The 21,376-nt window shown below is 40.7% G+C and overlaps 2 protein-coding genes and 1 long non-coding RNA gene across 3 annotated transcripts; 2 read left to right on the forward strand and 1 right to left on the reverse strand.

Annotated features, from left to right (window-relative positions):
* The first annotated feature begins 693 nt into the window (after nt 1–693).
* ndufa9a (NADH:ubiquinone oxidoreductase subunit A9a) lies at nt 694–7,376 on the forward strand. Its single transcript, XM_040024994.1, has 11 exons — nt 694–800; nt 2,024–2,197; nt 2,339–2,436; nt 2,554–2,645; nt 2,751–2,892; nt 3,055–3,157; nt 3,348–3,418; nt 3,757–3,833; nt 5,781–5,876; nt 6,943–7,009; nt 7,133–7,376. Exons 1-11 carry the CDS (start codon nt 746–748, stop codon nt 7,301–7,303), a joined length of 1,146 nt encoding a protein of 381 aa, XP_039880928.1. The 5' UTR covers nt 694–745; the 3' UTR covers nt 7,304–7,376.
* On the reverse strand, nt 5,184–17,062 carry LOC120729442. The gene is made up of 4 exons (XR_005694937.1): nt 16,762–17,062; nt 15,698–15,701; nt 7,492–7,495; nt 5,184–5,194 (listed from the first exon to the last, which is right to left on the reverse strand). It is a non-coding gene; the product is annotated as an uncharacterized LOC120729442 (long non-coding RNA).
* Nucleotides 17,063–17,901: 839 nt separating this feature from the next.
* Nucleotides 17,902–19,897, forward strand: LOC120729441 (probable polypeptide N-acetylgalactosaminyltransferase 8). The gene is made up of 3 exons (XM_040024995.1): nt 17,902–18,269; nt 18,404–18,518; nt 18,695–19,897. Exons 1-3 carry the CDS (start codon nt 18,037–18,039, stop codon nt 18,911–18,913), a joined length of 567 nt encoding a protein of 188 aa, XP_039880929.1. The 5' UTR covers nt 17,902–18,036; the 3' UTR covers nt 18,914–19,897.
* Nucleotides 19,898–21,376: the final 1,479 nt, after the last annotated feature.

Consider the following 21,376-nt stretch of genomic DNA (forward strand, 5'->3'; position numbering starts at 1 on the left):
ATTGCAGATAAGCCCGTGCCCTCGCTTTGTGTTCGCTAAGAAGGCAGATATGCTGAAATAAAGGATTGTAGCTGAAATAAAAGTCCTGATAAATCATTTTTATGACGGAATAAAAGACGAGAAAAAAGCTGTTTCAGAAACCATGTGTTTGATATATCCTTTTTATTCAACCAGAGATAAAAACGAGGCATGTTCATCACTTTGTGAGCGTCATACAGTTTGGACTACACTACTAGTACATTAATTAATCTTTTAAGTTAATGTGTTATTGGTGTAATTCGTATTTTCATGATGTAATACTCAGCAAATTAACGTCTTAACGGGTATAATAACCATCAAGTTGGCAGACATGAGGCCACAACGAAACAGCAAATAAATATTTGAATATACAATTCAGTAATAAAACAGAAACGACACAATACCATTAATCGAAATGTATAATTATATAAGTAGTGTTTTATCAGTTTATGCTAATAAAAAGCTGAAAGTGTGAATAAATTTGTGGTTATTTATTTTAGTGCTTCGTTTTTATTGGCACCAAAATAATAAAAAAGACACAAATAAAGTTATATCAAGTCCAAGCCTGGAAAAGCTAAAATTAAGACAAACTGCCCAGAAAACAAAGGTTCTTTATACAATATACTGTAAATATATATATTTATACAGTATATTATGGTCGTATTTACGCCTTCTTCGTGCGGTAGCGCTCGTATTTTGGCCGACAGGGTTTGCCGTAGTTGGGAAGATGGCGACCGTAGTGCTGGTTAGCCGTCCTGCGAGTGTCCTTTCAAAGATTTCAGGTGAGTACCGTTACAATTGTGGCCAGAGCATGTGTAGATGTATGCTTTACAGATTCATATAGCCAATCCCTACATTTGTGCGATTCCATAACAAGATCACACGGAGACGGGACACTCGGCTCGGGTGACCTTGCTAACGGGCTCGGCCAATCACCCGCTAGCAAGAGCTCTCGGTAGCTAGTAGGAAACAAGAACAGTAAAATTAAGTATTTTACCATGAGCTACTGCTGAATCTGGGCGACTGCGTCCCATTGTGGATTAATATATCAAAGACGTGAAGTATGATGTTGGGTCGAGCTGGTTCCTCTGTGCAGCTGTAGCGTATGTTTCGCAGACTGCTAGCATCTCCTGTTTCTCTTTTTGTTTCACTGCAAAATAAAAACATTTTTGTTGCTTAACAGACTGGATGCTGTCTTTAGAGTAACTGCCGAAGTGGGGATGGTATAATTATATAATTCTGGACAGAAACACTGAACTAGCTTTAGTCCCAAGTCTGCCCTGTAGTTCACATTAGCTGACATTTTTAGTTTCATGCATTTACAAACTGAGAACCAGTGTGAAATCAAGGACAATGTTGTCGCTTCTGTCATCTGCAGCCTCCCCGTATATAGGATTTCCCATTTCCACTCTCTGGTTTGACATTGGTTCAAAATGCAGCTGCTCGGCTCTTAACCGGCACAAAGAGAAGACAGCACGTCACTTCTGTTTCAGCTCCCCTGCTTTGGCTGCCTGTGACGTTTTTAATAAATGTTTCAAAATGTTATTTACTTTTAAAGCCGTCTATGAGTTAGCTTCACAGTAATTTACAGGTCTTTTAATTTCATAATTTGCCTCCAATTCAATGAAGTCATTATTATAACAACATTATAATTATAACATATACATTTCTCTCAATGCCCCTTTTTGCCTAAAAACTAAAGGTGATCAGGATTTGCTATGGAAACGTTTAACAGTGCTTGTAAAGGACTTTGGGCTAAATTCTGTGGTGTTTAAATTAAACTAACTTAACTTTAGTAAAATGCATTACTCTAATATGTAATACCATGCACACTCTATTGTGGCTTTCGGTTGCCAGATGAATGAGGCTAAATTGTAAGCTTTACTACAGTTTCGAAGTGCCAATCATTCAGCTTTATGGTCTTTTCCAATTAAGTCTGTAACTGATTGCATCTCACCTTATGATTAAATCCAACTGCTACTTGCCTTTCTACTCCCCCTAACAGGCAACTCCTACCCTGCTTTGTTGTCAGCTGCGTCTGTCACCACAGTCCAGCAGAGGAAGCTGCATCATGCTCTCATCCCTAAAGGGAAAGGAGGACGCTCCTCTTTTAGCGGAATAGCTGCCACGGTGTTTGGTGCCACAGGTTTCCTGGGACGATACGTCGTCAATAGGCTGGGTGAGTTGAGAAAAAGTGGGGAAAAATGCTGATATTAATGTGCATTTGCTCATTAGCTAGTACGTATACATACTGCAATGCTGGATTTCAGAGTACACACTGTTTAGGGGAAGTTAAAATGTTTTCATGTGGTGTTTTCAGGTCGGATTGGGTCTCAGATTATAATCCCTCATCGCTGTGATCAGTATGACCTCATGCACTTCAGGCCCATGGGTGATCTTGGGCAAATCCTCTTTTTGGTAAGCTGCTTATAGATGCAAATTTCTCTTGAAGAAACTCTTTAAAGTGCATACGGCCATGAATGCAGAACATCAGTGGATATGACAGTCACCTGGTCTTTGTTTATTGTGTTAAAGGAGTGGGATGCCAGGAACAAAGACTCCATTAAACAGGCTATGGAGAACTCAAATGTTGTCATCAATCTGGTGGGCAGAGAGTGGGAGACGAGGTATATTTGCCTGGAAAAAGGCTCTGGTGTTCACATGAAGCTGGTTTGTGCTAAAGTTCCCTTTGAGGTTGGCTATTTAAGGTTTTTCCACCTCTTTCTGTGAAGGAACTTTCGCTTCGAGGATGTGTATGTTACCATCCCACAGCAGATTGCCAGGGCAGCCAGAGAAGCCGGCATCACAAAGTTCGTCCACATGTCGCACCTCAACGCTGACATCCGCAGCCCATCCAAATACCTGAGGAACAAGGTCAGGAACAGCTTCTATACAGACTGGACCTCTTTTTGTCAAAGTCAAACTATGTTTTGAATGGGTTTGTTGAAATTTTAAGCGAATTTTGGTACATTTATATTACAGTTCATAATTAATGTTTATTAACAGATCTTTGTGTGTCTCGTTCTTTAACTGTAGGCTGTGGGAGAGACTGCAGTAAGGGAAGAGTTTCCCGATGCCATCATCATGAAGCCCTCTGAGATGTTTGGGAGGGAGGACAGATTCTTCAACTATTACGCAAGTAAGAAGGCTGTACCTCTGTGTCGTGTAAATGTCAGCAAAAGCTCATTACAGTTTTATAATTGTGGTTTCTTTTGTCCTGCATGTTAGCTACAGTGTTTCCTATTCTTTAATTTCACACAGAGCTGTTGTTCCTCATCTTTGAAGATGAGTGATAATTGGTGTAACTGTGTGATGTAAACCTTCCTCAGATATGCGCTGGTTTGGAAATGCCGTTCCTCTTATTGCCCTCGGGAAAAAGACGGTGAAGCAGCCTGTTCATGTAAGATTTAAAAGCTAAGCAGTGCTTGATTTTATTAACTGCTTTATCTATCAGTTTATTTTCTCTTTTAAGATAACACACAAAAAAATTGAAAGTTATTGTTTGTATTTTGTTGGAGTGTGGCTAATGGTTTCCATCACATTTGCTGTTTTGTGAGAGCCACACTCGCCACTGCAGCTATGATTAAGTGGCTCCACTGGTTTGATTCATTGTTGCATACCTAATTTATCACTGGGCCATGTGGTTGCAAAACACTGTGGATGACCCCACCACTCTTTGACTAAATGCTTCAAAAACTGTAAACAAAATCAACTAAACGCACCGTCTTTCCCCTTCAGGTGGTGGATGTGGCTAAGGCCATCATCGGTGCTATCAGAGACCCTGATGCTAATGGAAAGACATATGCACTTGTTGGGTAAGTGGGCTAATTTGTTAGCAAAGTTAGCATGTTGTAATGTATTTATGCCAGAAAGTTCAACAAATATTGAAATGTTTAAAAGTTCAAATTTATAGCTGCCATTATACCCATTTACACACTTCCTGATTGCTCGCATCAGATTGTTGTTGTTTGTAACACCAGAGTGCCCTCTGGTGGACAAATTGTACAACATCAACAATCATAACATAGCTGCAGGGTGTTTCTTCAATGTCTTCTTTAGTTTTTTAATGTTATTTTTAATGTACTGTGAAATTGCCAGAAACAATACGTCAGCAGAAGAACACACGAGGGTTTAAAAGTTCCTAAATGTTGGACTAAAAAATAAAACAGATTTATAATCCAGATGTATAATTTAATGTGATACATTTTAGGTGGTGTTACATTCAGTTAAAATTTTTCCTTTTTTATCTTCCTTGGTTACGTTTAGGGATTAGAGATCTGATCTAGATTATAATATTACGATTTTGGGACACATTGTCAGTAGTCGACCTTGGATTCATCGGGTGTTTCGGCCATCATCACTAGACACCCTCATCCAAGGAGGCCCTGCCAGGATTGATCAGGCCCCGGAGTGTGTCACTGGTTTATGTTAAATTGTTATTTCTCGTCTACTTTCTTCTGTTTAGTTTTCTATAATTTATTTTCTTCTATCAATTCACTGCAACTGAGAAGTAATACTTACCTCTTTCTATTTATGGAGCGCCGTTAGGTTACACTACCATCAGGTTAACTGCACAGCCCCTGAGACAGGAGGGTTGTGGTTTATCAAAGTAAAACTTCTAGTGTTAGGTTTTCTACCCTTTTGACAGCCTCTGCCGAGGCAGGCCCACCACGGGTTGATTAATCTTGAACGTGTGTGTTACGTTCCCCCCGAAGGGGTCTAGGCATGCGAGTGAGGGGACCAGTAACAAATGAGTCCGGAAATAGAATGAAAAGGAAAACAGACAGTTGTTCTGTATTAACATAGTTTTATTACAAATGATATAGGTTTATTACAAACGACATTAACTTAAAGAGCCGGCAACGCCATTTTACCAATAATGCCAAAGAAACAAAGGAAACACTCGCAGCAACAAAAGACAAGAAGACTACTAAACAAAAAAGGGAGGCACTTCCTACCCTACTCCTCACCAGGGGGAGACACTCTCAGGGCCCACAAGCCCGTCTACTCACTAGTCAGAAGGAGGCTGTCTGTCCAAAACCTAGCACAAAACCGTGTAGAGCCACAGAGGGAAAAAACCACCCTGCTCACAGCTCATCCCCAGTTTAAATAGCCTCAGAGGTGATTGCTGACTGGAGTCAGGTGGCAAACGAGGCTAATCAAAAGCAGCTGTGTCCTGAGGAGAGAGAGAGGGGGTAGGAGTGGCAAGAGAGGAGGAGGCAGGGAGAGCAGGCAAACACCCCACCCACACACTCCCACAGCCTCACAGGATGTAACCGTGTGTCTCGCAGTTAGCCGACTGTCTTAGCTGCCCAAGTGATGTCAGCCCTCTTCAGCCATAGCCAGTGATTGGTCCTCTCAGCAGTGTTAGCTAATTCTGTTATAGCCTGCCGTTGCGCCTGTCCTCTGACTCCAATCTAAGCAGTCTTTCTGTTGTATTGGCAACAAAGCCGCTGCACCCCACTTCCACCAGACACGCCTTGATCTTCCAGTCTCTGCCCTCCGCCTCAGCTGCCAAGTTGGCATACCACAGCTTGGTGTAATTGATTCATAACTTATTTAGAAACAGTACTTGTAAAAGCATACTGAAGAAAGATGACTAAGGTTAATTTTGTGCTTAACTTGTCAAATTGAATCAAGTCATTTGTACGATAAGTCTGTTGCAACATGTTTGTCAATGGCTCGAGTCCTGCCTTTGTTACCATGGTGTGCATGATACACATTTTTCTCTCGTTCTATCTCTCCTGTTTTCTTTTGTCTAGACCCAATCGTTACCTCCTTCATGACCTGGTGGAGTACATTTACGCCGTGGCGCACAGACCTTTTGTGCCCTACCCTCTGCCTCGCCCACTTTTTCAGTAAGCACCTCATATATTATGTTCAGGGTTCAATATTCTCCTAAAAGAAGTCGTCTTATTTGGGTAAATACTTCAAGGATTCAGTCATGAAAACAGTGGATCCTGAAAAGTATTCATTATTATTCATTATTTAGTAATAACCCAGACTATTTCGAGCACACAGCAAGATCAGAGTTAGCTTAAAACTGTTTTAAAAAAATATGCAACAAGTGTGATTTGTTACTGATCCGCATGCATGCAGAGCTCCTGCTGAGAGCTCCTGCTGAGAGCTGCATCTGCATCCAAAGTAGTTTGACTTTTTCTTCTTCTTTTTTTTTCTTTTTTTAACAAACACAACAGCAGTCACCTCTGGGGGATTGTACTGCGAGGTAAAGACTATCCATGTCAGGGAGAAAACACAACAATTAGACAAACCCATGGTGTTTGACAACAGTGGCAAAAGCAAACTTTCTAGCAGAACCAGGCTGAGGGAGGGCCAGCCATCTGCTGCAACCAGTTTGGGGTGAGGTGAAAGAGAAAAGGAAGGACAGAAGACACACGATGGAGGACCGAGTTTAATAATTACTAATGAAGAAATACAATATATATGGTTTGGTATTTAAACATATAGATTGTGAAGGAGAAATGTTCAGTGGATCGTAGGAAGTGCCCAGCAGTATAACTGAGGGATGGTTAAGGCTCACCTGATCCCGACTGTGAGCGTTACCAAAAAGAGAAGGTCTAAGAAATTCTTTTTATTAAACTTTTAAAAACTAACCACAAGTAAGATAAGAGTCTGAGAACATATTTGGATATTATCACCATGTGACAGGACCTGATGATTGTGAATATAACGATTGTGGAAATGAAGGAAAGCTGTACCACATAAATGCTTCGTGCACATGTTGAATCCATATGGCCAAAAATTGTTCCAAGATTTCTCACAATATTACTGGAGGTCAAAGTAATGCCATCCAGATTAATTTAGGACAATAAAGATACAGAACAACCACTTCATGCTATGTTGAAGTATAGTTATCAAAAGTTGTTTGCTAGTGTTATAAATGATGGTTTGCTCATTTTCCAGCCTGGCTGCCCAGTTGTTTGCAATGAATCCTTTTGAGCCCTGGACAACCCCAGACAAAGTGAATAGGGTAAGACTGCCAAGTATCTGACATAGCCTGAAGGCTGGTGTGAATTCCCCCCTCAGCCTTGTACCAAGGTGCTTTTTCAGGATAATCGATAAGAAAATCCTTTAATGTGCTCTCATTTTCTAGTTTCACACAACAGACATGAAGTACCCGGGACTCCCGGGTCTGGAGGATCTCGGCATCACTGCTTCCAGTGTAGAGCAAAAGGCTATTGAGATTTTGCGTCGCCACCGTCGCTTCCGTTACCTGGAAGCAGAACTGGATGAGACGAAGCCGGCCAAGACCGTCAACTATTAAGGCGACCGATGTGAAAGCTTGCTTTGTCTTTAACTGTATTCTGTACATAAATAAAGAATTATCCCCTAATGTGTCTCAAGTTTAGTTTTCTTGGTAAATATTTTCATTAAACAAAGCATGTGTCTGACATGACAATGCTTCTCAAGCGTATTCACCCATTTTTTTTATTTTCATAGACGTTGCGTTACTGTGCTCATGTTTTGGTTGTTGTATTTAATAATAGAAAGTATGACTGTGATGAAGGTGGAGTGTTTTAGTGACAGTACTAGCCCCTCAGAAGATTTGTTATCAATCCAGACAGCAGGGGGAATAAAAGCAGTGCTACTGCAGTAAATCCCAGTGTAAAAAAATACATTTTAGCAGTACTCACAGTGTTGGTCAAGTTACTTGAAAAAAGTAATCAGTAACTAATTACTGATTACTTCCCCCAAAAGTAATCCCATTACTTTACTGATTATTTATTTTCAAAAGTAATTAGTTACTTAGTTACTTTTTAAAAACACGATTTACAACCTGAGTAGGTGATAAAGCGATAGATCTTTCAGCCCAATTCTACTTTTTCTACATAATCCATCATACAAAATGTAATCAAATGGAAAAGTCTCTTTTTAAAACTTGTTTTATTAGTTTTAATCTTTTAACTTTATGCATCAAGCAAAAATTTAATTATCTGCAACATTCTCTGACTGGAAGAAATTAGTTTAACATTTAAACCTATTTTCTGCACATTCCAGCACATAAATTTTTTTTGTGTGTGTGTTTACACTCAGTCTTTCAAATAGATGCAAGTAAAACACAGCAGAAAATAAATAAAGTCAAAGACTCAGCGGTCCTGTTGCTCTATTTTCACCTGTAAAGCAGGAGTGGGGTAGGCGGAGGTTTACCCTGGTGCAGGTGTGCCGCCGTCAGTGGAAGAATCCGCGAGTTTCTCTCTGAGTTTCCCATTACGTCGTAGCTACTCGGTGCTTGTTTGGAAGTTTAGGGGTTTTTTCGCTGTAAAAAGAAGTTTTCTTCCCACGCACAGCGGACGCTAATGTTTTTGTCACTTTTTATGGAATCAAACTCAAAGTAAGGTCAGTACTTCCACGCTTTAAACGCTGCACGCTCATACTCTCTCCCGCACTCGATATATGATCCATTGTTGATCTGCACACAGCTGTTGTCACCAACGTCGCACTCGCTTACGTCACTGTCGTGAGACATTCTCGCAAAATAAATCACGGTTTTAGTAACGCAGTAACGCAGCGTTCCTACGGGAAGTAACGGTAAAATTCCGTTTTGCATAGTAATCCTTACATCGTTACTGAAAAGTACATTTTAACTGTGCCCATCTGCTGCTCAAAACAGCCCAACAAAACGGTGTTAGGTTCAGAGCTCACAAACTCTTAGCAACACAAGATTAAAAGATGAACTACTAACATACAAAAATGGATAAAAACATTCTCACAGCAGAAAAGTCATTTCATCTGCAGTTTTTATCCCTTGCTGTACACTCCCAAAAACTCAAAATCTTACCAAGTATATTTGTCTAATTTCTAGTTGAAATATCTCCTCACACTTCGATCAGCTACAGAGTAACATTCCAGTGAGATATAGGAACTTGTTTTTAGACAGTGAATCTTGGATCTGGGGAATTTTCACTTGTTCCATTGGCAGATTTTTCACTTATTTCAGGCAAAAATCTTGTATTAAGTGAAAAAATCTGCCAATGGAACAAGTGAAAGTTCTGCAGATCCAGGTCCTAGAAATGAGACAAATATACTTTTAAGATTTTGAGTTCTTGCAGTGTAATGTAATGTAATTTCTGATTCTGATTCTAAAAGGCAGATCGGGTATTGTCGTCACCCTGCATGTTTGTAAATGCGACAACTCGAGAACAAAGTTTCAAATTCATGCCGTGGGTGAAAATCTGAATGCAATAATTTCAGAAAAAGGTGACACAGGATTTTCATGTTGATGCTATAGGTCGGGGGTTGGGAACTCCAGGCCTCGGGGGCCAATGTCCTGCAGGTTTTAGATCTCACCGTGGGTCAACACACCTGAATCAAATGATTAGTTCATTACCAGGCCTCTGGAGAACTTCAGGACATGTTGAGGAGGTCATTTAGCCGTTTAAATCAGCTGTGTTGATTGCCAGCATTTTTAAATCTTTACCTTAAATTGTTTTTATACACAATGCTGTTATTTTTACTTCACTGCTAAAGATATTTGTGTTGATGCACTTCTCCTGTTAATGTCACAGATCTCTCAAGTTCCAACATGTCACGGCATTACATCAGTTTTCAATCAAAGTACTTCATATACACTTCTTTTTTTTTATCATATTATCCCTGCGCTCAGCACTTTGGCCGACACTTGATGTCTTTTAAATGTGCTATATAAATAAAGATGACTTGACATAATTACTCATCGGCCACTTTATTAGTTACACCTTGCATATACAAAGTTAGACCCACTTTTGCCTCCAGGGCTGCCTCAATTCTTCATGGCATATATTCGGTTAGGTGCTCAAAGCATTCACAGGAGATTTTGCTCCATACTGACATCATAGCATCACACAGTTGCTGCAGATTTGTCAGCTGCACATCCAAATTTCCCCTTCAACCACATCCCAAACGTGCTGTAGGCTACTGGACTGTGAATGCTGCTGGAGTACAGCATTTTTCCATCGCTCTATTGTCCAGTTTTGGTGAGTGCATGTGAAACAGTTGACAGGTGTGGCACCTGGCGTGGTCTGATGGTCTGATGCTGTAGACCATCTGTGTTCCATCTTCAGGTGCTCTTCTGCATGCCTTGTATTCTGGGTTTCCTGTCAGTTTAAAATACTCTGTCTGTTCTCCTGACGTCTGACATCAACGAGATAACTACCTTGATAACTAATAGACACCTTACATATATCCAGACCTGTTGCATTAACTACACACTCATCAGAAACATTAGATGAATGAGTGATGCACACAAAATCAAATTACTGTGTTTTATTTCTGTTCCTGGCACTGATTATTTCAGTGCTGACGCTGTCGTGAGGGAGTCGAGTGGCCATCACGAATAGTTAAATGACAATAAAGGTTTTGACCAGCAGGGGGAGTTTTTCAGTCTGTTCAAACAACCTTTTAGTCACGCCAAGCAAACTTTTATGTTTGTGGTTGTTTTTGTAAAAGCCACAGAATTGATACCTAGAATGTCTTCGTCCTGCTTTTGTGTAAAAACATCTGTTATGACATTTAACAGACTAATGTTTGCTTGGTTTGTTCTGTGAAGAGGTTTAAGCTTTATAAGCCTGGTTGATGCTCCTGAGGGAGAGTTCAAATTGCACTGTAGGATTAAGTGCTGGCTAGTAGACTAAGAGCCACGGGCTTGGCTTTGGCTGTAAGTTTGCTTTTGTATAGTTTTCTTCTTTTGTCATTCATACCACCAACCTGAGCTGCCTTGTTATCTGCGCCTGTAAATAAACCGAGTGAAGAGAAGTCCGGCTTCCAAGTGTTCTTTCTCCACTGAGGCCCTCTTACAATAACCATGTGACTTGAATTTAAATGTTTATTTTCACACGCATTTTATTGCTTTGCTATGTTGAAATTTTGGTTGTATTTAATCATAGAAAGTATGGCCATTATTAAGGTGGCGTGTTCATGATGAGGTAGTACTAACCCCTCAGAAGATTCATAATCCGGACAGTAAAAAAATGTATGGTGGGTCTAAATGTCAGTAGACGAAGTAATAAAGTATAAAGCTAATGGGGAAGTTAAGGTGATACAGAAGACCTCAAAAAGCAAAATCTTATCTGTAATATTTAATGCTTCAAGGCTGTCATTTATCCTAAATGTACTAATATTTTAATATTAATTACAACCACAGTGAACTAATGTAAAACAAAGGAGGCTGAGTAAGTTTTACAAGCACATGAAATTTACTGAGTGCACTTTGGAACCTTTATTGTTAGCCCGATAACGGTTGTTGGCATCACCTCTGCACCTTTATGTCAGTAAAAGACTATTTAATAGCTGTGTGAGTTTTTTTTTTTCTTTCAGAAATGTTTAAACTTTAAGATAAGATATGCTTTATTATACAGCTTGAGTTTTAAAGCCTGTTCAAAAGGTTGCAGTGTGTGTGGGTTGTTGTGGGGTTGTGGTGGGGAATCCAAAGGGGAAAGATTTGATCTGTATGACAGGTTTTTGAAGAGCACTTGATAAGTCGAAACAATCCTTCTAGCCAATTTCTTCTTCTTTTGCCCCAACAATGAATAACAGTTCTCACCCTTCTGTTTTTCAACCTCCACAAAAGCAAAGCTGATCGAGGTTTTAGGTCAAAAGAATTTCACAAATTCCATTTTACAAAATTGGACAAAGAAGAAGAGAAGATCGTTATGCCAAAGTTATACCCAAACTCCGTCCTGTTTACCAAGTGGGGCGATGGCCTGACAGAACAAGAACAGAAGGAAGCTGAAGGTCTGTTTCAGATATATGGATACAATGCCTTCCTGAGTAACCAGCTGCCACTTGGAAGGAAGCATCCAGATACAAGAGACAGCAGGTACATTTTATTAATGAGATCCATGATCCGCTATTAGTGAGATTTATTTTTTATTTTGTTGCTGTAACTGTCAGTGTTGTCGTCCTTTGTCTTAGAAGTGCAAAGGTTTTCCTCACAGTACATACCAGCTCACAGATGTCTGGCACAGAAATATCCCAAAGACCTGCCGAGCATCAGTGTGATAAATGAAGTTCTGTCATTAGTATTTCTTTGCAACTAAAACTCTGTGCAAACAGTCTTGGTATCAAAATAAAGCTAACGCTTCAACAGAGGTGTAAATATTACAGCAGACGTTACTGTGTCAAAGTAACTGAGTCTGGAACATAGAAAAATACGAAGATTTTCTTTCATCGCCTATTTTTTTTGTATTTTTATCGCATGTAACCCCTTTGAAAATATGGTGCAGTACACAATAAATTTCAGAACAAACGTTCAACAAACGAACATTATCTGTGCAAAAATTGATGCTGCTGAAGTGAAACAGAGCAAAGTCACAGAGGTTTTAGTGAAGACATAGCCAGGTGTTTTGCAATTTGTCACAAATTTCTCACATTTTAGCAGAAATGATTTTAATAATGCTTTCTAAGGGATATTTTTGGAAGAATTACCCACGCACATGCATAATGGGCCTTGTGTGAAGGTAGAAAATGGTCTCTGGCATTTTAAATTAAGATGATCGTGCTGATGAGGTATTGGGCCCTTTTTATTGACGCAGAGGACCGAACGCTGATGTCGATAAATAAAGAAAACTGGCTGAGATGGCGGCCATGGAACGTGAGCACGTGGCGGCCCAGTGTTATGGTACCTGGGTCTGGTGACACAGTGGTTTTGATTTAGTTTCTTTACATTCTGTGACTTAGTGTTTCTATTATTTTGTTTCTGTATTTCTAGCTCCCTTTAGTATCTCCTGATTTCCAATTGTAGGTTTTGTTTATATGCCTTCCCTGTCTCAGTGTTGTTCTGCACCTCTCGAGCAGGTAAAAGACAATAATTTTTCAAAGACCATCAATTCAGGTTTTGTTAATTGAGGTTCTCTCATCCCCGAGTCTGTTTGCTTAAACTGTTTTTCCTCAGACTGCTCGTCACGGTGGAAAAAATTTAAAACCTATCTTAGCTAAGCCTCGTCTAGTAAATTCAGAGACCGCTAAGACTGTCCTTTCACAACCTGTTAATTGTGGTGGAAAAGGTTTGAAAACAATGTCTGCCTATTTAGTTTATTTCTATTTTCAGTTTAGTTATTTTCATGTTCAGTAACAAAGCTGTTGTGAGTGCATTTTTCGCCTTCTGGAGTCCGCACTTTGGATCCACCATTCCTGCCTGTCATACACAGCACTTGACACCCAGAGCGATCAACTGGACAAGCTGCAGGACCAGGCAGAGTGGCAGACGTAGGTGCTGAAGTGGCTCGTCAGGTCGCCACATCGCCTCCCTGCTCTCTGCTGGCGGTGGCAATGGACCAGATGAGGGAGGACAATGACCCTCAGGTTTTTCTGGAGGCACACATTCTGACAAATGTGGTCCTGGAGCAGTTCATGGAGGGGCTGCCCTGATGAAATAAAATCATATAATATTTTTTAGAAACTCAATCACTCAATCACATACCACATGAGTATATGATTCAATAAAAAGCAAATAAGTTTGACACTCCAGTTACAGAACGACCTTCTTAAGAGCCACTGTGTGGACCAAGGACCTGTTCCAGGAAATATCCCCATCCTGCATGGATGCCACTTCCAACAACCACACGTAATGTAGACAACCAAACTACCAGGATAATAAATATGACTAAAAAATAATCTGAAGTTATTACTTTTCCTTTTAACAGCACTGCTACTACAACACAGATGGTGAAATAATCATTGGGGGGATTACATCTCACAATTATAACAGTGATCGCTGCCTGGTTGATCCAGGCTCTGGAAGTTCTCCCACCCTGCAGGAGTGTCCACTGGCAAAAACGAATGAACTACACATGCACTGGGACTTCAAACAAGATCTTGGCCTAGACATATTGTTTTTAGAAACACTTGCTGTGCACTGTCTCATAACGTCTGTCAACCTGTGGCAGGGCCAAGCAATCATAAACAAAGCAACAAACAGATGCCTTGAAATCGCCCAGAGAGCAAACTTTTACTATGAACTCATCATTCAGCAGTGCAGTGGGCACTGTAGTTGGAGGGATGTTGACGCCTCTGCTCAGCTAACGATTTTATGACATTCACATCAGGAGTTACAGTGTCAGTTAGGTCAGTACTGTGTGTGTTTTTGTGTGTCCTCTGACGTGTTATTATCTGGCTAGAAAGTCGGTGTTATCAGAATAAGGGTAACATTGACAAAGCGACTATTGTTATTAGTGGGCACCAGAGATGGGCAGTAACGCGTTACTTTTTTAAAGTAACGCGTTACTTGTAACGAGTTAAAGTAACGAGTAAAGTAAGGGATTACTATCGCAAAAACGGTAATTAGATTACCGTTACTTTCCTGTAGGAACGCTGCGTTACTGCGTTACTAAAACCGTGATTTTTTGCGAGAATGTCTCACGACAGTGACGTAAGCGAGTGCGACGTTCGTGACAACAGCTGTGTGCAGATCAACAATGGATCATATATCGAGTGCGGGAGAGAGTATGAGCGTGCAGCGTTTAAAGCGTGGAAGTACTGACCTTACTTTGAGTTTGATTCCATAAAAAGTGACAAAAACATTAGTGTCCGCTGTGCGTGGGAAGAAAACTTCTTTTTACAGCGAAAAAACCCCTAAACTTCCGAGCAAGCACCGAGTAGCTACGACGTAATGGGAAACTCACAGAGAAACTCGCGGATTCTTCCACTGACCGCGGCACACCTGCACCAGGGTAAACCTCCGCCTATGTCACTCCTGCTTTACAGGTGAAAATAGAGCAACAGGACCGCTGAGTCTTTGACTTTATTTATTTTCTGCTGTGTTTTACTTGCATCTATTTGAAAGACTGAGTGTAAACACAAAAAATATTTTATTTTATGTGCTGGAATGTGCAGAAAATAGGTTTAAATGTTAAACTAATTTCTTCCAGTCAGAGAATGGTGCAGATAATTTAATTTTTGCTTGATGCATAAAGTTAAAAGATTAAAACTAATAAAACAAGTTTTAAAAAGAGACTTTTCCATTTGATTACATTTTGTATGATGGATTATGCAGAAAAAGTAGAATTGGGCTGAAAGATCTATCGCTTTATCACCTCTTCAGGTTGTAAATCGTGTTTTTAAAAAGTAACTAAGTAACTAATTACTTTTGAAAATAAGTAATCAGCAAAGTAACGGGACTAATTTTTGGGGGAAGTAATCAGTAATTAGTTACTGATTACTTTTTTCAAGTAACTTGACCAACACTGGTGGGCACTATGGGGGTCATGCTGTACTTTGGCTTTCTGAAGAATGGAAACCAACATAATAATAATAATAATAATGGATTGGATTTATATAGCGCTTTACAATACCACTATTCATTCACTCTCACACACTGGTGGAGGCAGCTACGGTTGTAGCCACAGCTGCCCTGGGGCTGACTGATAGAAGCGAGGCTGCCATATCACGCCATCGGCCCCTCTGGCCAACACCAGTAGGCGGTAGGGTAAAGTGTCTTGCCCAAGGACACAACGACCAGGACAGAGAGCCCGGGGATCGAACCGGCGACCTTCTGGTTACAGATACGCTTCCCAACCCCCTGAGCCACGGTCACCCTGACACAGAGAGGAGACTGATAAAGAGATGGACACACGGCATTTGAAGAGCTCTTCTGATCTGGAGGAAATGATCAGTAATCTCAGTGATTTAAGTCAGGGGTTAATGTTCCTCATTATTATTATTATTATTATTGCATGATAACCACGGGACTTTAAACCAAATAAAGATACATATGGTAATGCAGTTTGTTAATGACAGATGAAATCAAATTACAACACAGGTCTCTGTCCGTCTTCTATAAATGTGTTTTATACTGTAATTTTAAAACTTTGTTGATGTCTCCAATTTGTTATCGTTTTCAACTGAAGACGATGCACTCAGACGTTTTGAGCAAAAACAGGATGTCATGCAAAAAATGCTGGGAGAGCACAGAGACGAGCAAAGAAAATCTGCAGAGGTCCAACAGTCCAAAAGCAGACATTGAGGCAGACAGAGGATGATACAAATATCCAAACCCAAAATGAGGAGACCCAAATGAAAAAGTCTGAAAAACTGTTCCCTAACTCGGCCTTGTTCAAGACATGGGGGGAGGATCTCTCTGAGGGTGACCAAAGAGAGGCTCAGAGCCTGTATGAGAAGTATGGGTACAATGTTTTTCTGAGCGATCGCCTCCCTCTGGATCGACCTCTTCCAGATACCAGAGATCCTCAGTACAACTTTTATTTTTCATGATTTTAATCTTTCATTCTCTCTTCTGTACATACAAAGACAAAAAATCCAGACAGTTTAGTCCACCCAGTTCATTTCTTGCTAAAATATTTCAAATTTCTAAACAAATACAGTGGCATTTCATATAATTCTTTTTAATGAATAGGTGTCTGAAAAAGAGTTACCCCAAGGACCTGCCGAGTCTCAGTGTGGTGCTCATCTACCTGGATGAAGCCCTGTCTGTTCTCCAAAGAGCCCTGCGCAGCATCATCGACCGCACTCCTAAAAACCTGCTGAAGGAGATAATAATGGTTCTAATGGTAGGCTGGTTATAAAGAAAGAACATCTGTGACAAAAACAAATTGAATTATAGGGCATGCAGATTATTGTAAGTCAATACAGGCTGTTAACATGTTGTTTTATGTGCACGCCTCTCATTTTCCTTTCCTGTTCACATCTGCCAATTCAAACAGACCATCAAAAGTTGAGTGAAGATCATCATGTCACATGTTTGTGACTAGTTTTCTTGTTTGGACGACTTATATACATATCTGTGAAAACTGGTGTTCACTCTGTGTTGTAGCATTTTGGTGACACCCAGTTTGTGCTCCAGTGGATGATGAGAGTCAAACCTTAAATACTAATCTGTATGCGTAGGTTTACGTCAAAGACTGATTTCTAGAACAACAAAGTGACCAAGTGTTCCAAGCTTTTGCATAATTTAAAAGCTGAACATGGGTGTAGTATTTTAATTGTAAAAGACACCAAGTGCAGGTGACTTCCACTTAATACCAATATTTACCAGCTGCCATTAGGGCTGCCACGATTAGTCAACTAGTCACGATTACGTCGACTATTAAAATCGTCGACGACTGATTTAATAGTCGACGCGTCGTTTGAAGCTTTGTAAGATCCCAAAAGCCGCAGGAATAAGTAGTAGGATTTAAGAGTGTAATAACGGACTGAAACAGAAGATGGCAGCACTGCATGTACAAGGATGCCAGCTGCCGTTAAACCCCGAAGAAGAAGAAGCTGTGTCCCAGAATTCATAGCGCAGCCCAGCTCAGTTTCCAACAATGGCGGCAGCTAGTTAGTTTTAATATTACTCTTATTATTCTTTCTGGGTCACAAAATAAACGTTTAACATATTTTCAGGCGAGAATGTAGCTGTGTAAACCTCAAATATCTGCTCAGTTTATCAAGACACCACATATTTTCAAAAGCGCTCCGACGTTTTCGGAGACGTCTGTTACCCACTAGCTCGATAGCGAGCCGGGGGCAAGGCTAACTAGAGCCGTGAGAACATCGGACTCCCGGCAAATCGTCTTCAAACCCACCGCCGTCTTTCGCTACTCAGGTTAAACATGATATATAAGTCACTTAGATAACTTGAAAATGTTATTGTTTGGCTTTTTTCAGTATTTTATTTGTTCCTGAGTAAATCTGTTTGGCTGAGATTAAAGTTGAAAAGAGATTAAAGATGCTCGAGAATATACTCCGGTGTCCTGTTATATTTTAGATAGCAAGGAGTTTATTAAACTCCACCGAAACAATCTGCAAATTTCATTCAAATTTAATAAACTATCATCTTGTCTTTATTTTTAGTTAGCACAGACCTTAAACACTTCAAGCTGTAAGCTAATGATAGTTAAGAGCAGATGCTGCTGTACGTTTTACATCCAATGGATGATGATCTGACTAGTCGACTATCAAAATAATCGTTTGTGGCAGCCCTAGCTGCCATCCAGAAGTCACAATCAAGCATCATGACGTGATTGAAAAGTATTGAACAAGACCTCTCACCAGCATTTGAGAAAATTTATTGTGTGAAATTGTATGAACCATTTCCTTTTTTCCCCTCCTTCATGCAGGGCTGAACCTCTGCTGACACAGATTAAAGCTGACCGAACTGTGGTGGTTTCCCCGGTGTTTGATAAAGTCAGCTTTGATGATCTCAAAGTTATTAAATATTATCCCAGTGCACACGCCTTCGACTGGGCTCTGTGGTGCATGTATGAGAGTTTTACACCCGAGTATTACAAACTTAATGACAGTTCACTGCCTGGCAAGTAAGTTCAAGTGAAATCAGCATTTAGCCAATGCAACAGCCTTATTAACTTTATTTTTTTCAATCTAACTGATTTATTAAATATTGTTATATCAGTATACAGCTGTAAAATATGGTTCTCTTCTTTGACTTTAGGAGTCCATCTGTCATGGGGATCCTGGTTGCTGATAGAAAGTTTCTGGGGCAAATTGGAGTCCTTGATGAAGGAATGAAAGTGTATGGTGGAGAAAATGTTGAGCTGGGAATTCATGTGAGTAAAGATCACAGAGTCATGAAGTTCTCTTTCATGGTAAAGTAACTATGATTTCTGTATTTGTCATCTACTTTTTAAGAAAATGTGCGTATTGTGGACTATAGTTGTAGTTGCATTTTTTATCCTTGCAAAGTGCAATTTTATAATTTTTAAGTTACACTTTGTTCATGTAGGTATGGACATGTGGAGGCAGTGTTGAAGTTGTTCCATGTTCCAAGATCACTCACATCGAGAGGGCCCACAAGCCCTACATGCCTGACCTGGGTCCTGCCATGAAGAGAAATGCCCTCAGAGTTGCAGAGATCTGGATGGATGAATACAAGCACAACGTTAACTTGGCTTGGAACATCCCATTTGAGGTGTTTTGTGGCACTGACACAAACAGCAAATAACACTTTCTTTAAGGGATATTTTATTCTTCTATTATTCTGACAACGCCACCTAGGGGAATTTCACCCCCAGGAAATATATATTTAAGAAAAATAGATAAAAGGAATGAAAAGAGGCCGCACACATTCAAGGATGCACACCGAGGCAGGTTGGCTCCAATATTAATACAGTTTTATTTATGTTACCCAGGCTTATGCCCCACGAGTCAACTACAACTCGTGCTGGTGGTAATTGCCAGGCCTCGATCACAAGCCGGTCTGGCTCCCCACAGGCTGAGATCGGCAACTGAGGCAGTTTAAGGTTCCCAGCACGACACTCGGGCAGAGGATCGCTCCAGCCCGATCACAGAGGCGTGGGTACAAGCAGCAATCCAGAATAAAATAAAACCAGGCGAACCAGAAAAAGGTAAGCCTACTTAATAAAAACAGTTTCACGACAAGACAAGACAAGACAGCACGCTCCACCGAGGAGGAGCCCTCACAACAGCAGCTGGGAAGGTGTTTCACTCTTCCGATTGAGGTCGGGGAGTTTGCCACAGAGATGTGAAGGCAGCAATCAAACCCTAAAACAACAGATAAATATAACCTTAGCCTCCGGTAATTGTGAATGCTAATAAAAGTAGTTTTAACGGCTTACCCCAGGACCGGAGGCGCTATACTCTCACTGGTGGAGATAACTCGAGTACCTCTCTCCGCAACGCCGGGATAAAACAGAAACTGCCGCGCTACAATAAGCCACAAAAACTATATTACTACAGATTCTAGTACTCGGAAACTTTGAGGCTGTCAGAAAATATGAAATAGAATTACACAGTTGTGAAATCTTAGCAGGGTCTCGCCAAGTATATGTCTTTACTATGGTGGCATGAGTTGCACTGCATTTACCTACAACACCATACCTCATGCAGCCACACATGCACACCCTGTACAACAAATCCATTTTACTTCACATATTCTATCCCGGTGCACATAAAAGTAAAATTCATAGGAAATTCAAATTCAAATTCAAATTTTATTTGTCACGTACACAGTCATACACAGTACGATATGTAGTGAAATGCTTGGACAACTGCTCGTGACCTAAAGAAAACAAAAAGGAAAAGGCTATGAATAAGATAGGAAATAAATATGAAAAATTAAAAAGGGTAAATTTAACTAGGAAGGAATAAAATATAAATTAAGGTTAAAAATGAAATAACTGTACAACACAAATTAGAATGAAGGGTAAATTTAACTGGGAAGAATAAGATAAAATATATAAATTAAAGTTGAAAATAAAATAACTGTACAACAAAATACACAATATAGAACTATATAAGAATGTATGAAGAAATCTAAATATAAATAATATATACACAATAACAGCAGCTGTACAAGTATTAACCGGAAATGAAGAATATAGTGACCAGTGTTGTGCAAAAACAAAGTCCAGAAAGTCCAGTGTGTGTGTAAGAACTGTATGTGTGGGTCAGTACTGTGTGGTGGTGTGATTGAGAGACCGTATCGCCTGCGGGAAGAAGCTCCTCCTCAGTCTCTCTGTGTTGGTCTTCAGGGAGCGGAATCGCTTTCCTGACCTCAACAGAGAGAACAGTCCGTTGTTGGGATGGCTGAGGTCCTTCACGATCTTCCTGGCCTTGGTCCAGCACCGCCTGCTGTAGATTGAGTGCAGGTCAGGGAGCTCGGAGCGGATGGTGCGCTCAGCTGACCGCACAACCCTCTGTAGAGCTCGTCTGTCCTGCATGGTGCTGTTCCCGAACCAGGTTAAGATGTTTCCCGCCAGGATGCTCTCTATGGTGCACGAGTAAAAGTTCCTGAGCACCTTGGAGGGCAGTTGGAAGTCTCTCAAGCGTCTGAGGTGGTAGAGACGCTGTCGGGCCTTTTTCACCACGGTGTTGATGTGACAGGACCATGACAGGTCCTGCGTGATGTGAACTCCGAGGTATTTGAAGCTGTCCACTCTCTCCACTGGGCACTTGTTGATGACGGGGGTCTGGTAGTTCCTCTCCTGCTTTGTGCTGAAGTCCACTATCAGCTCCTTTGTCTTACTGACGTTTAGAAGGAGGTTGTTCCTCTGGCACCAGTTCTCCAGATTCCTAATCTCCTTCAGGTAGGCCGTCTCGTTGTTATCAGAGATCAGGCCCACCACGACGGTGTCGTCAGCAAACTTGATGATGGTGGTGGAGCTGGTAGTGGCCACACAGTCATATGTGTACAAAGAGTACAGCAGGGGGCTCAGAACACACCCCTGGGGGGCTCCAGTGCTGAGAGTGGTGGAGGCTGAGACATGTCCGCCCATCCTTACTGCCTGTGGTCTGCCAGTTAGGAAGTTGGAGATCCACTGACACATAGATGAGTTGAGTCCCAGATGCTCCAGCTTGGTGGTGAGTGTGGAGGGAATTATGGTGTTAAATGCAGAGCTGTAGTCTATGAAGAGCATTTTAACATAATTCCCCCTTCTAGTGTCCA

The sequence above is a fragment of the Simochromis diagramma genome, unplaced genomic scaffold, assembly GCF_900408965.1.
Source record: "Simochromis diagramma unplaced genomic scaffold, fSimDia1.1 OVJJ01000293.1, whole genome shotgun sequence".
NCBI lineage: Eukaryota > Metazoa > Chordata > Actinopteri > Cichliformes > Cichlidae > Simochromis > Simochromis diagramma.